The 14170-nt window shown below is 44.4% G+C and overlaps 5 protein-coding genes across 5 annotated transcripts; 2 read left to right on the top strand and 3 right to left on the bottom strand.

Annotated features, from left to right (window-relative positions):
• Nucleotides 1-6: 6 nt before the first annotated feature.
• Nucleotides 7-1859, bottom strand: TrAFT101_009323 (uncharacterized protein). Its single transcript, XM_024901397.2, has 2 exons — nucleotides 1519-1859; nucleotides 7-1449 (listed from the first exon to the last, which is right to left on the bottom strand). The coding sequence occupies exons 1-2, from the start codon at nucleotides 1768-1770 to the stop codon at nucleotides 118-120; spliced, it is 1584 nt and encodes a 527-aa protein (XP_024755318.2). The 5' UTR covers nucleotides 1771-1859; the 3' UTR covers nucleotides 7-117.
• Nucleotides 1860-2868: 1009 nt separating this feature from the next.
• TrAFT101_009322 (uncharacterized protein) lies at nucleotides 2869-5075 on the bottom strand. Its single transcript, XM_024910364.2, has 2 exons — nucleotides 3623-5075; nucleotides 2869-3565 (listed from the first exon to the last, which is right to left on the bottom strand). The coding sequence occupies exons 1-2, from the start codon at nucleotides 4391-4393 to the stop codon at nucleotides 3071-3073; spliced, it is 1266 nt and encodes a 421-aa protein (XP_024755319.2). The 5' UTR covers nucleotides 4394-5075; the 3' UTR covers nucleotides 2869-3070.
• Nucleotides 5076-7087: 2012 nt separating this feature from the next.
• Nucleotides 7088-9004, top strand: TrAFT101_009321 (uncharacterized protein). Its single transcript, XM_024901407.2, has 2 exons — nucleotides 7088-8385; nucleotides 8440-9004. The coding sequence occupies exons 1-2, from the start codon at nucleotides 7330-7332 to the stop codon at nucleotides 8863-8865; spliced, it is 1482 nt and encodes a 493-aa protein (XP_024755320.2). The 5' UTR covers nucleotides 7088-7329; the 3' UTR covers nucleotides 8866-9004.
• Nucleotides 9005-9883: 879 nt separating this feature from the next.
• On the bottom strand, nucleotides 9884-10648 carry TrAFT101_009320 (uncharacterized protein; the record flags this gene model as incomplete). Its single annotated transcript, XM_024901409.1, has 1 exon — nucleotides 9884-10648. One exon carries the CDS (start codon nucleotides 10646-10648, stop codon nucleotides 9884-9886), a length of 765 nt encoding a protein of 254 aa, XP_024755321.1.
• A 1346-nt stretch (nucleotides 10649-11994) lies between these two features.
• TrAFT101_009319 (uncharacterized protein) lies at nucleotides 11995-13425 on the top strand (the record flags this gene model as incomplete). Its single annotated transcript, XM_066128616.1, has 4 exons — nucleotides 11995-12067; nucleotides 12137-12588; nucleotides 12649-12918; nucleotides 12994-13425. The coding sequence occupies 4 exons, from the start codon at nucleotides 11995-11997 to the stop codon at nucleotides 13423-13425; spliced, it is 1227 nt and encodes a 408-aa protein (XP_065984736.1).
• Nucleotides 13426-14170: the final 745 nt, after the last annotated feature.

Raw genomic sequence — 14170 nt, 5'->3', positions numbered from 1 at the left:
TATGCTCACAAACTTTCTAGAATACGTTCAAAATAGGCGTGTCGCTTGTATAATGCAGAGATGAATGGGTGTTATTTAGAAGGTTGTGCAGATTAGCACAATACTGTAAATCATTACCTACAGTCGATATCTAAATCCCACCGTTTTCCAGTCTGTCACATCTTCGTAATCCTCTGGTCGTAATTGAATACCTGTAACTGTTTCCGCAACATCTTTTCCATCTAAAACATCCGATACCTTTCCCGCAGCCACTACGCCAGCTGCTCCCGCATTTCCAACAAAGCCCTCTTCCTTCATGCGCTTCGCATTCATCCACTGCAAATAAAATCTCAAAACAACAGCCAGAAATATGACGAGGCAGTAGCAAATCATAATTGTCTTGAAAGCCGTCTTATAGGTTGGCGCTTCAGATGCGCGGAAGAACTGAGGGCCAGCGATATTACCTGTACAATATGCAAGAAAGAGCATGGCTGTGACCGTCATCTTCTTCGTAACACCGCGATAGTTGGACTGCACGAGGGCCATGGTGAGAGGCATCGCGGCAGGACCAGGGGATAGGAGAAAATACGCAAATAACTGAACGCCATGGGGCACTGAATCGCGGCGGTAGATGACAGCAGAGCCAACGACACATGGGATAAGGACAAGAACGATGAGGATGCAGTTTAAAGTACGGTAGCGGCCAGCAAGCCACCCGGTTCCTGCAATGATACTTGCAGAGAGAACGGAATAAGGGATATTGATGAGAGTAGATTGTAAGGAGGTGAAGTTGAAGGACGCGATGATGATGTTGGAGAAGCTTTGCGTGCCGCTATTGGGCATTTGACCAATGAGCTCGATAAGAAAGATGAGCCAAGTCTTTGGGTCCATCAGACATTCCACAAATTGATCCCATCTCCAGCGCGTATTTTCAGTAGTTCCTGTGCCCGCAACAATTGTGCGGTTCGCTGCAATCTCCCGCTCTTCAGCCGTGAGGAATTTCGCCTTTGAGATGCTGTCTGGGAGAAGGAAAAACATTGGGATACTCCAGAGAAATGTCACAACCCCGAGAAGGATATACATCCATCGCCATGGATGCACATTGTCATGGACGTGTCCAAGCCCAAATGCAATCAGACTAGAAATGATGCCACCGATGGAGTTGCCCGCAAACCAAATGCCTACCCGCGTCGGCATCTCGTCTCGAGTGTACCATGTTGACGTCAGAAACATAAAAGCCGGCGTGATGGTTGCTTCTGCCATTCCCAACAGGAATCTCACGGCCATGAGGCCCCCAAAGTTGGTACATGCCGCCGTCAGCGCCACGACAGCACCCCACACAAGAGTGTTGAAGGTGAGATACTTGGCAGTCGGTAGACGGGCGATAAGCAGCGTGGTTGGATACTCCCATATGAGATAACCAAAGTAGAAGATGCTGCTCACCCAGCTGTATTGCTGTCCTACAAGATGCTATATATAGATGAGTTTACGAATTCTCTTATTATGCGGCTGTCGCCGTAGAGGGTCGTGATTTCTTACAGTATCTTCGCGCAATCCAAACACAGCAGCGCTCGACAAAATAACTTTGTCCATAAAGTTGAGCATGTAAGTAACAAACAGCAGAGGTATAATGACTCGATCAATTTTCTTCACCACGCGACGCGCAAGGGCAGCATCAGCGCCCGTCTCGAGAGGAGACGACTCTAGTGCTGAAGAAGTCATGTCGTTGTCAGCCATGCGACACAGCAACGGCTCAGTCTCGTCGGATGAGCGATCATGTTGGCGGTTCATCGAATGCAGGTACAGAATAGGTATATATGAGTTACCCTAGTTCAACCGCCGATCTAACAGATTGTCTCTGTTATCACAGCGCGTTTTCCCCTCACGCTTATCTTGTATTGTGATAGATGGAATGCAGCGAGTTTGTTACCCGAGATCGGCCAATCGCCAAAACCAGGGTTATATCCGGCTAAAAGCTTAAGTGCATGTAACTGGCTCACTACATAGTTCACGGACGATCTACAGTACAAGAAAGGACTGAGAAATTGATGCCATAGGAATCATAGAAAACATGAATCTTGACCCAGCGCAATTTCTGAAGGTTAGGATTGTCAGGATATATGTATGTTAGAAGTTTGTGACCCTTACACTTCGTCGCGAATTCCCGTTTTATTGCGGGCCGAGAGTTTCATCAAGAAGCTCCGCAAATTCGCCTAGTAAGGATTCATGTGGAGGAAATACCTAGTGCTATACAGATACGACAAGAAGATAACAAGCAAAATGCTGTATATTGATTGATTGATTGATTAGTCTGACCGCATACATTGCATTCGTTGTAGGGGTTGTTCCAGTAATATGGCTTTACATTTACGTTAGTCCCATCGTATTCACGATTGTGGCTACCTTCTTAAGACGACCTTTTGTTTACATTGACGGAAACTATGCGGAAATAACCCAGTTGCTATCTAGCATCAGTTAAACGCAAATATGAGTAATCCTCACGGAGGCTTATGTAGCAGGCTAGGAGAAACAGATAATTCCCCGAGGCCGAATAATAATAATCAAAGCCACTCACTTCGTATTTTATAAATAGTCTGGCATTTGAAATATCACCAGGGTAAAGATGAATGCTACGCTGACTTTGTTAATTACCTTATTGGCCTCAGAAATTTGAATATCCATTTGTCACAAGATGGAGCAAAAAAGGTTAATATGGGATGCTAAGACATTCTGGAGGGCGATATGGAGCGCTATTTTGAAGAACACGCGGAGCATTAACCCTGTGCTGCTATAGTAGGACCTGATTTTGGTCTTTTTTTTGTGCCTTAAGAATTTTCGCTTCATCTTCATCAAGTGTGAAGTACAATACTTTCCTTGCATCGGTAGCGGAAATTATTCAAGTTTAGACGCTTGATGATTGCATAACTTTCATTTTCTTCTTGAAACTTCTATTTCTATATTGTATTCGTCTTTCTTATACGTAAAACGCCGCAAAGATCTTTTGTATATTAATATGAAATCCAGCATATGAAATCCTTCCAGTTGAAACGTTGCTACGACCAATTCTTTGACAAAATTTGACCATCTCTTTCTACCTCTTACTTGCAATAGCAGCGGCAACGAGCACGGCAGAGCCGCAGACTACTGAAGTAATCCCAAAGATTTGGGCATAGAGAAAATTTCCTTTATCAAGGTCAATCAGGGCACCCGCAATAGGTGGCCCAGTAAGGCAGGCAAAGCTGATGATGGAAAAGATCATTCCTACCCGGACGCCCATCTTCTGGGGGTCTTTGGTCAGGCTACCGACGCTGCCGACAAAGAGACTTTGCACAGCATTTGCAAAGAAGCCGTAGACGATGATCCAGGCAAGAAAACCATTGTATGAAGTGATATACTTCCACAAGTAGAGCAACACGCCGGCACTAAATGTGAGGGGAATGAGGACGTATAATGCGTTTCCCACAACGTGCGTGGCAAGATATGCTGGGAAGATACGGCCAGGTAAGCCGATGCCATTGATGGCTATGATGAGATAAAATGACGGTGCAGATGGGACATGAAGGATTTTGGAGCCAAATATCGAGATCTGCATTAGTATTACAAGTTAGAAAAACAACATATCGATGGAATAAGAGAAACTTGCATAGAAGTAGGCAAAGTAGAGACCCCAAAGACTCAAGAATATGCCGATGGCGTACAAGAGATAAGGCAGCTCTTTAAAAGCCTCCCATTCAATAAAAGCACCTGACTTGCGTGGTGCTACCTTGGGTCGCACAACGATCAGAGCAATGACAGAGTTGAAGGTGAACACAAAGCCCATGACTCGCACTGCCCAAGGTTCGCCAAGTGTTGGGATGAGTTGTCGAGCAATGGAGGGAAACACCATTCCTCCGGTAGCCGCACCGGCTGCGGCAAATGATACCGCTAGGGCTCGATTTTTTTCATAGTAAGTGCTGATCAGGGAGATCATCGGACAGAAAATGAGGCCATCGCCGAGGCCGACGCAGATGCCCTGCGAGAGCAGGATCTGCCAGTAGGCAGTAGCAGACGCAGTGGTGAAGATGCCAATGATCTGGAGGCTGCAGCCAACAGCCAGGGTTGTGCGTAGGTAGCCGGCATCAAGGACTCGCCCTGAAAAAGTTCCGACAAAATAAATGAGAAAGATTTGGAGGCTCCCAATCCACGAGATGTCTGATTGTGAACGGCCCAGGGTGGAAATGTAATAGGATTGGAACAAACCCCATGAGCCAATGTAGCCAAAGGTGTCAAAGATCATCAAGTGGCCGGCTAAGATTTGAAGATAGCCAGTCCATGGCGAAAGAGTGGTAGGCGACGAAGGGGACGATAAGGATTCAGAGGCTGATTCAGAATTTGGTATGGCCTCAATTTTCTTTTCGTCGACAGATTCCATCATTTTTCTCCTTCTTGCCGCTGATACGCCTCACTATTCCTGCTTTGCTGCCCTAGAGAGAGCGGGAGGTTAAGAGTCTCGTGGTCCTCGGCAGGAGGTTTCCTGATACTAATTGATGACCAAAAGATTTCTCCACGTCTTACATGCCAAGCGATGTCAAAATAAGGCGGAGAGCGTGGGGTACATACCAGAGATCCACCCACATAGATCCTAGCTGTTAAAGCGGAAGGTATATGTGAATATACCCAGCAGTTGCCTAGTAAGGGAAAAAGGAGAACTTTTCAAAAATTCCGGGAATATCGACCTAACTCGAGGATTTCTTACGAAAGATTTCCGAGCAGCCCCAAAGCTTTACGAGTGCAGGTAAGCCCTATTGTTGAACCAGCTTTATGTGCACGTTAAGAGTTTGCGATGACATGTAGCTTGTGATTGGCGGTTTAATCTGAGTCCAGCGCACATGCCACACGCTATGTTGAATACGGCTTCTTGGAAAAACACATCAGGCTAAAGCGACCGTCAACAGTGCATCAGCAGGGTTGCTGAATAAGGACTTTGCTTCGGTACTTCTGTAATGCAATGTTTGCTCAGTAAACTATACATGTATTTGCGGATAGTATTCATAATACACGGCAGGGAAAACATGGCTAATAAGGCTAATAGTTTTACCGCTAGGCTGGGAACAAACCCTCGAGTCATGAGAAATAGTTGTTGATTCTAGATGCTTAGTAGGAGATAAATCTGTATACATATATACATGCGTATTCAATACTTTTCTACGATGACGTTGAGTCATTCAACTGTCTTATGTTCAAATAACCGGAATTGTATCCAAATTGCAATTGGTTGCATCGATTAACGTTGCCTGAAAGTTATCCTAAGAATATAATAATATCATGGCGTAATAAAATCACTGTAACAAATTGAGATATTTCAGGTTTGAATCTGATTTATTACAGCTTCCAAGCACTACGCCCATATGAAATTTTAAGGGCGGTGCTACGGTCTGGTGTCAGCACGGCACAATGAGGGAGGCATGCCGTTATGTAAGAGAATGTTACGTTGGCCTTTTAGGTTCCTTTCCGATCAAGGCGAATATTCTGTTGCCGATTTAGTTGAGAGATAGGTGCTTAGCTTAGCACAGCACACTCTGCTGCTGATGACGATTCAGCTCTGTGGCAGATCTTTACTACTCTCGGCATGCTGTATACTGACAACATGAGGCTGTAGGAGCTGGATCAACGGCACGTGTCTGCCTCAAAAAGGTGCCATAACGCGCCAGAATTGTAACAGCAGCTGAAGATATCCCGGTGGGTGCCATAGAGAATACCTACGGTATACCTGGCGAAGAACTATCAGGAAGGTAGTATGGACTGAGGACACGGCACTTCTGCACCTTCGTAGCATCCATCTAGATCTTGTAGTACATGTGCCCTCAAATCTCTTTAATCCCCTGTTAGTATCTTGCTAGTACCCGGCACGGCGCCACCCGCAGGGGCAGCAGCGCACTTCCATAAGCCCCCACAACATGTAGACAGCGGGGAGATTCAGCCCTCAGGCGCTAACAACGCCGTGCAGTCAGCGCTATACAGAGGAGAGGCAGGTGGATCGGGGGCTAGAACAGTGCTATGGAATGTGGTATGCCACCCACGATGCGGCAAATCGTGTAGCTAAACGGAAATGATCTGCCGAAATTAGCTAACGCCGCCCTGCATTTCCTTATCAAAGAAGCTGTCACTCGTATGTAGCATTCTTTTATAAACAACTGTTATAAACCTGTGGGCCTGGGCTCAAGAACAAGGAAATGACAAATAGAGTTTTACATTACATCCTAGCTAAATATAATTATCCGTAATGTGTAACGTAAAGCACGTTGCTTATTACTCTCCTTTTGTACACAGGTATACAGTTGTCATTTGATATTAGAAATTCCTACTCCATTACTAAAGCAGACTTCTTTTGAGGGGAATTTTCCTCCGGTTTCATCTGATCTACCCGTAGCTTAGAATACCAAGCCTGTAGCCTTTCTTGTCTAGTTATTTGTGCTGTAGCTAATATGCGAGCCTAAAAGCTTGTTTTTGCTTGCGCTACAGACAACAGACGTTCCAGTCCTGAGACAGCATTATACTTAAATAGAGCTTTATATGGATCTTAGCGTGGATGCTAGCTTTTCATTTAGTAACCCATAACCGTCGTAGCGCTTACAAGCTAGATGTAACGTAATCACTTAAAGCCGAGGCTGCTCAAGCCTTGGAAGAGGGATAGTAAGAGATGGAGATCAACTTCCTCATATAAAAGTTCGGCCCACTATTGTCAGATATATTTATATAAAATAAATTTTTAATTTAGATATAATATTTTATTAATAATATATATTATTTTTAACTGTTTATAAAACTATTTCTAATAAGCTAAATATTAGTTGTATATAGTATATAATATTAATATAGCCTAGTTTTTATTTTTTTAAACTCCAAGTTGTATTCTAAACTTTAATTAAGCTAGCTGAACTATTAATATTATTATTAATATTATTATTTATAATATTACTTGTAATTATTATTATTATTATTATTATTATTACTATTACTATTATTTCTGATATTATTTGCAACTGTTATATATTTATATATAGATATATAAATATGCCGAAGTGTGCTATTCTATGTAATACGCTGGGATCATTGGTGTATAATATCTCGTAAGGGGCAGTACGAGCAAAAAGTGCTAGCATTGACGAGTCTTGTGGACTATTAGCTTATTCGACAAGCATTACAATCTGTTACATCCTGCTCCAATCGTTTGCGCCTCAGTGCTCCCATCGCATACATAACCAGGCAGTTCCTCGTTGCAAATATTCACTTTCCTTCGATCTTCAACACACTCATCCCCTTCGGTTTCTCAGGAGCTCCTCTTTCATCTTTTCATCTGAAACCACAATCATGTCTGTTCTTGCATCTAAGTTGATTGCTATCAACATTGTTGATTTGCAAGATGGTAGCCATGCCATCACTGATGTCCATTCTACCAACAATTTTGACCGGTTGGCCAAGCTTGAAGCTCAAGTCACCGAGCTCTCTCAGTGGAAGAATGCCATGACTCCTATCATCTCCAACTCCATCACAGGATCAGGGACTGCATCCAATTCTGGGGCTTCATCAGATTCTGAATCAGACTCTAACCAATCTATTGGTTCCCTTGACCCAAATTCTCTTATGGTTCGTCCTGCAGCTTCACAAAAGAAGTCTAACACCACAGTCAGGAAGAGTAATCTTCCCAAGAAACAGGATACTGATGTCACTTCACGTATCATGACTATCATTCAAGGCTACGGCCAGAATGAAGAAAACGATGAGGGCTCGCCCTGGCTGGGTCGTGTCAAATTCGAGCCACGTGTCCGCAAGCACGTAAAGGCGAACGTGCCTATTGACCTTGTTCTACCTGCTTTCCCTTGGAAGAGCGTCAACAAGGTCGAAAAAGTTCTCGGTGCCGTGCCCGATTTGGGTGAAGAGCTAGGGTTGGGACGTCTTCAAAACCTTTGCGAAGATATCCAAGCCATCTATCCCCCTGGAGCCTATGTCACCATCACTTCAGACGGTCTTGTCTACAATGATCTCCTAGGTATTTCCAACGAGGAGGTATACGAGTATGGTGGTGCCCTCCGACGTATGGCTGTTGAGAAGGGCTACGACCGTCTCAAGTTCATCCGAATTATGAACCTTCTAGGTCTTACCGATAGCCCACACATGACTAAGGAGGAGTACCTGGGATGTGTTGATGACTCGCGAAAGATGCTTGTGGAAAAGTATCTCCCTGCAGACTTTGACGCTCGCGACGCTATTCTCAATGACGCCGATATCAACCTCACTTACTGCGGTTACATTATCTTCTTGAGCAAAGATATGCGCCACAGCCCTATTACCGCTGGTGTTACCACCAAGCGAGAATATAGAACTGTTGTTAAGCGAGTTGCCCACGACATGATTACTCGTGGCAAGGTACGTTACATCGCTTGACTCTCTTTATGTCTTTACTTAACTCTTATGTAATAGGCTTTTGCTGCGGTTATCGAAGACCGTCTCCCTGACTACGTTCGATTGTCTATTCACCGATCCACGGGTCTCAACAAGCTGTCCTTCCCTCTCGTTCCACAGCCCAACCACTTTTCCATGACTCCTTGGCATTGCTGCATTGCTGTTACTGCCAAGGGCCAGTTCCGCACTGCTCACGCCATCGAACTGCGTGAGACGCACGACGTAATTGAACAAAACGGTCGGCCTTACTACTACAGAGACCGCTCTGATGTGTGGAAGTGGGATGTGCCTGTTGAATTTGAGTTCTTCTATCCCAGGGGTATCTACGTCAGAGCAAAGCCTGCTGAGGGTGAAGCTGCTCCCAAGTTAGGTCCTAAGGAGCTTGCCAAGATCAAAGAGTTGGGTAAGGGTTTCTCTCCCGTCATTCCTACGGGGTTTGCTTAAGCTAGTCGGGTGATGAGTGTTGGATGGGAAAAAATATATATATAAAAGAGAACTGTCATGATCAAGAAAGATATATAGATAGGAAAATCGAAAGTAGAATTCTTCAAATATATTCATGCTCTACTTGTGTAAAATGGTCATTTTCTCTTACATACTAAATTACAATCCTTTAATTGTATGCGTAATATGAGAGCAGTGCGTACACTAAAAAAACTCTCATCCACGCTAGCTCAAAGAATATTTGCACCCTACAGAAGCATCCGATGTTTTCTTTTGAGATTGTTATTATCAAGCCAGCTCACTGAATCAAGAACCCTTCTACAGGGTCTAAGATCGCAGATCAATATCTCGGAATTGACCAAGTTAATTTGCATAAAACCCCGATGTAGTAAGATATGCGAAGTGGTTGATCTTCATAGCTAATGTACATGAACAGTTGAAATACTACACTACAATACGTAAAAACCCCATAGCATCATCATTATCATTAATAGGATTATTTGTTTCTATATCTGTTTATTTAATATTATCTAGACTAAGTTTTATAGGTTTTTCTTACTTGATAGTTTAAATAGGAGCTGTATCTATAATATTCGTATTCATTCTAATGTTAATTAATATAAGAACAAGTGAATTACAAAGTAACAATATAAATAGTATTCCTAATGATGGCTTAATGTGTTATAAAGGGTTAATTTTGCGGGAAATTTAGTAGTTATTACGAGAATTTGGGCTTTTGGTTTTGATCGTACAGTCCGAAAATGATGTACTAGTTTATACGTTTCCGCAATGAGCATGATGAGAGATACAAAGTATCTCTTAACAAAGATCGTCCACAATACATAACATGGACCCATATAATTCTTATATACTAAATCTAATAACTATAATAACTGTAAGTTATATGTTTGTATCATTCTCTATTAGTCACAACTTCTCTCCGGCACTCACTCTTGCCATACATAGCATATCATTTACTTTATTAATGCACTCCTTTCGCGTTCCCGCTTCTTCCTATTTAGTAATATTTGCTAATTGCACTCAGATATGCCTGGCCCGACTGAGAGAGACTTCCATCGCTGTTCACAGGAGGCCAGACCGAGCCCAAGCCGAGGCCGTCAGTATATGCATATGCGAACACATGCTCGTTGGCCTCAAATAGATCTACAATATCGCTGATCCACTGGTTGATCTGGTTCTGATCCGTGCATGGAGTAAAGTTATTTTGGTCAAAGACGCACGCAAACCCTGTCACCCAAAGTGGCTTCTGATACGTGTTCCAGTAATAGTCGATATCGGCCTGCACGCCCGCCATGTCCGGCTTGAAGATATGAATGGATGTGAAATCCCAGCTCTTTGTAATTTGCTCCTGGTTAAATTGCTTGAGCCAAGACTCGTCCTTCTTGCGACACATGGCCGAACTTCCAAGCACAGCACCTTTCTGGCCCATGGGAGCGATCAGACTGTTCCACAAGCTGACGCCTGTGTTGACGTCGATGTTTGCAGATACATCAGCCCCGGAGCAATCAGGCTCATTGAATCCCATGACATAGGCGGGCGTGGAGTTGAGATGCTCAAATTGTTGCAACCTCTGAGCGTCTTTGGGTCCATTGTTACCGCCACCCCAAAGCATAGAGACGGGAACCAGGCCAGCACCTTTGGGGCTTGAAGGGGCTGGTGTCCAGTCATGCCACCAACTCAAGTGATCTTTCCAAAAAACGAGAGCGGTGTCGCCGGCCGACCCGGCTTTTCTACCATTGGGAGATAATGAATGCTGGGCCATGGCCGAGGCCAATGCACCAAATAAGAGACAGTAACTTTTCAGGGCCATCATGTATGATATTTTCTTCAGAGAAGAATAATTCTGTTTTGAACCCAGGGGACAGTGCGATGAGACGTAGTTTGATAACCGGCGCACTTATATATTGCTGCAAGTGCCGAGCGTCAGCTGACATTTACTAGATATGCTTAATGCCGTGGGCAACAGGCTCTGTATTCGGCAGCTGCGTTCTTAGGGGCATAAGTTATTTTGGGTAACCGTTTTGTAATGCTGAATACGAGGTACTTATATTCGTATTCTTAATTGAATATTAACAAAATCAGTGCTTTAGGAAACTACTTTTTAGTAACCCTATGTGGGAGATTCATCTCAAAATGGGTGATACTACGTCTTTCGAATTTTAGACGGAAGGCAGTTCCGAGTTTACCAAGATTGAAACGAGATCAACTTACCGACATTCCGCGCAGGTTGGTACCTTGTAGGAAACATATCGGAGCCTTCGGTCCCTATGCCTGTGGAAAAACGGTTCCACATTAATATATCTGACATTCAGAAGATAATAAGGACCGGGGAAGTGGAGAGTTGAGCCGTTGTATAAAGTCCAGCCGTTGTCCATATATAGCAGCTGAATCCACTGCAAATCCACTTATTCTTCTATTGGAACACCTGTCACATATTGCCGAAAGTGTATTTAGGTACACAACACTGCCATAATAGTGGTAAACTACATGTAGAGTTAAAACATCAAGCATAAGCATAACACAGCTAGAATGGCAGTGATCGGCATGTGTCTAAGGGGCAGTGGCCCAAAGCCCATTTCAAGTTGGACGTTACCGTAAAGAGAAGCTTCTTTTCAAGATCGGCATTCGGTCCGAATGACATGCTTGTCTACGAAATACCAAATGGGCAAGTTGCCATACATTGTTGTGATACTATAACTTCATGATATTAATAACGTCTTCATTTATACCCGTAGTTTTAACTAAATAATGTTAAAATTAGAGTTGTTTGGTGTTGAGCATGATTATGGTGAAAGCTCTTAAGAAGTGTACTTGGAAAATGAAAATCTGACAATTAATACATTATGCCTCCTCACAGTGCTTCGGAGCTCTCCAGCTGTTTGCGCATGCAAAAGCCGATGGATATTTCAGATTGACTAGAACATCTTTGAAGAAGATTGTCGGTAACTGATCGACACTTCCAGAAATGGCGATCCCGATTGTTGCTCGCTGTCTCTTCCTGTTCGACTCCCGAGTATATAGAGCATAGATGTCTCCCCAGATAATCACACCTTTTCAGGCCATCTACGACTCCTTCGAAGTGCTTAATCAAGGTCGTACATGATCAATATGTTGTCTACATATGCCCTTTCGCTTCTGGTAACGTTGGCCAGCGCCTGGACTCCCCAGTCCAATGCAAAGGGTCAGTAAACGTCCAATTAGAGCCATAATCACTGTTTGTCTGTTGGATAACAGCTTACGAATAATACAGTCTTCGGCCGAGATACCGATGGCGTTATGAGATGGCTCCCTGGCAACGACAAGTTCCGCGGTGTCAATCTCGGCTCGCAATTCATCATCGAACCATGGATGGCTTCTGACGAGTTCTCAAGCATGGGCTGTGGTGGACTTAATGACGAATGGTCTTGTGTCCAAAGCCTCGGACAGGATGCTGCTGATGCCGCCTTCCAGAAGCACTGGGACAGCTGGATCACTCAAGACGACATTACCCAGATGAAAAGTCTGGGGCTTAACACGGTCCGTATCCCAGTTGGCTTCTGGATCCGTGAAGACCTTGTCCAAGAAGGTGAATTCTTCCCCCGAGGTGGTATTCAGTACCTGGACCGTCTAGTCGGATGGTGCAATGATGCAGGTATCTATGTCATAATGGACCTTCACGCCGGCCCTGGAGCGCAGTTCCCTAACCAACAATACACTGGTCATGTAAGAGACGCAGTTTAATGCCTTCAATCTCCAACTTCTCGACTAAGAGTACACCAATAGGGAGTCTCACAGCCAGGGTTCTACACCGAGGCAAACTATGAGCGAGCAGCCGACTTCCTTGAGTGGATGACAGAGCGCATTCACACCAATGCTACCTATGCTTCCGTCGGCATGCTGGAAGTTCTCAACGAGCCTGTCCACTCTGGTGATTTCCCCGACCAAGCTGCTGATATGGTTAATACCTACTACCCTCTTGCCTGGAACCGCATCCGCGACACTGAAAGCAAATTGGGTGTCTCTGACGATAAGCGTCTTCATATCCAATTCATGGTTTGTTCACCCTTCTCACTAGCTATTGAAAACTTTTCTTGATCAATAGATAAGCTGACGTATTGACAACAACAGGCCTCTGCCTGGGGCTCTGGAGACCCAACCAGCGCTCTACCCAGCACCGATTTTGCCGCCTTTGACGATCACCGCTACCTCAAATGGGATACCAGCATCACCGCCACCAAAGATGGCTATCTAAATGCCGCCTGCAGCGATAAGCGTGCAGACAACGTCATTGTCGGCGAGTGGTCCATCTCCGTCGCCGACAATGTCCAGGACAACGACGAGCTCGGCATCAAGAACCGCTCCGACCAAGCCGACTGGTACCAGAAGTATTGGGCCGCTCAAGTGCTCGCCTTTGAGAAGTCGGCCGGTTGGGTCTTTTGGACGTGGAAGTGCAACTGGATCACTGGGTACGATGACTGGAGGTGGTGTTACCAGTCTGCTGTCGCGGCGGGAGCGATTCCCAAAGACGCCGGCAGCGCGGCTAGCATCAATCCTTGCTAAGAGGTTATTGAGTTTATGTACATGTGTTATAAGCTTTGCAAACTATGATAACTTCATTATGATATGAATAGCTCCGTAGATATAATGGATACAGGCACAACTGTGAGAAGTATCATGAAATTTGTCTTCATAACGGCACAGTTGAAGTAACAAAACTTTCAAGTCATTTGAACAGAGTTAGTCTACTGACTAAATCTAAATTGAACAGACGAGTGTGCAAATAGCGGCCCGGTTCCAAATCACAATCATGTGTCCGGCAGCAATCCGGTCTCCAAATCATCATCGATTGTGCCGTTCAACATCTCCACTACAACTGCTTCTGGTCGTTTCGCTACCCAAACCCAGAAATTTGGCATTTTTTGGATTCATTCCCTTGGCGGAGCAGAATTGCGAGGTCGAAGAATGATGATATGGTGCCATTCGGTGCAATGTCTGCACTTGTCGGCATTCCCTTTTTCGACCACCCTTATGCATCCGCATAGGCAGTTGCAGACGTGCATTTTGAAGTTCCTAGGTAGTATGGATAGATAGTTATTAAGTAGCGATGTATGCCGAAATAATTTGAACTAGATTGAAAGTTGAAATGAATCTCAGGACCGAAATGTGTGGCTGCTTCTGCGACTCTTGAGAGGAGGTGGATGAGTTGCTTCGCATTTTGGATCTTATACTGGGTATCCACACACGCATATAAATAGCCACAGGAAATTTGTGAATCGGTTCGAAATTTATCTTTGCTCGCTCTTGT

The sequence above is a fragment of the Trichoderma asperellum genome, chromosome 5 (assembly GCF_020647865.1).
Source record: "Trichoderma asperellum chromosome 5, complete sequence".
NCBI lineage: Eukaryota > Fungi > Ascomycota > Sordariomycetes > Hypocreales > Hypocreaceae > Trichoderma > Trichoderma asperellum.
This window is presented reverse-complemented; position numbering and strand designations above follow the sequence as displayed.

What these genes read in the sequence shown, in the direction of transcription:
- TrAFT101_009323 (XM_024901397.2), bottom strand. Translation starts at nt 1,770, where the DNA reads ATGAACCGCCAACATGATCGCTCATCCGACGAGACTGAGCCGTTGCTG. An exon ending in TTGGATTGCGCGAAGATACT is followed by an intron (nt 1,450 to 1,518) that starts GTAAGAAATCAC and finishes ATCTATATATAG; the next exon opens with CATCTTGTAGGACAGCAATA.
- TrAFT101_009321 (XM_024901407.2), top strand. Translation starts at nt 7,330, where the DNA reads ATGTCTGTTCTTGCATCTAAGTTGATTGCTATCAACATTGTTGATTTG. An exon ending in ACATGATTACTCGTGGCAAG is followed by an intron (nt 8,386 to 8,439) that starts GTACGTTACATC and finishes CTTATGTAATAG; the next exon opens with GCTTTTGCTGCGGTTATCGA.
- TrAFT101_009322 (XM_024910364.2), bottom strand. Translation starts at nt 4,393, where the DNA reads ATGATGGAATCTGTCGACGAAAAGAAAATTGAGGCCATACCAAATTCT. An exon ending in TCTACTTTGCCTACTTCTAT is followed by an intron (nt 3,566 to 3,622) that starts GCAAGTTTCTCT and finishes ATACTAATGCAG; the next exon opens with ATCTCGATATTTGGCTCCAA.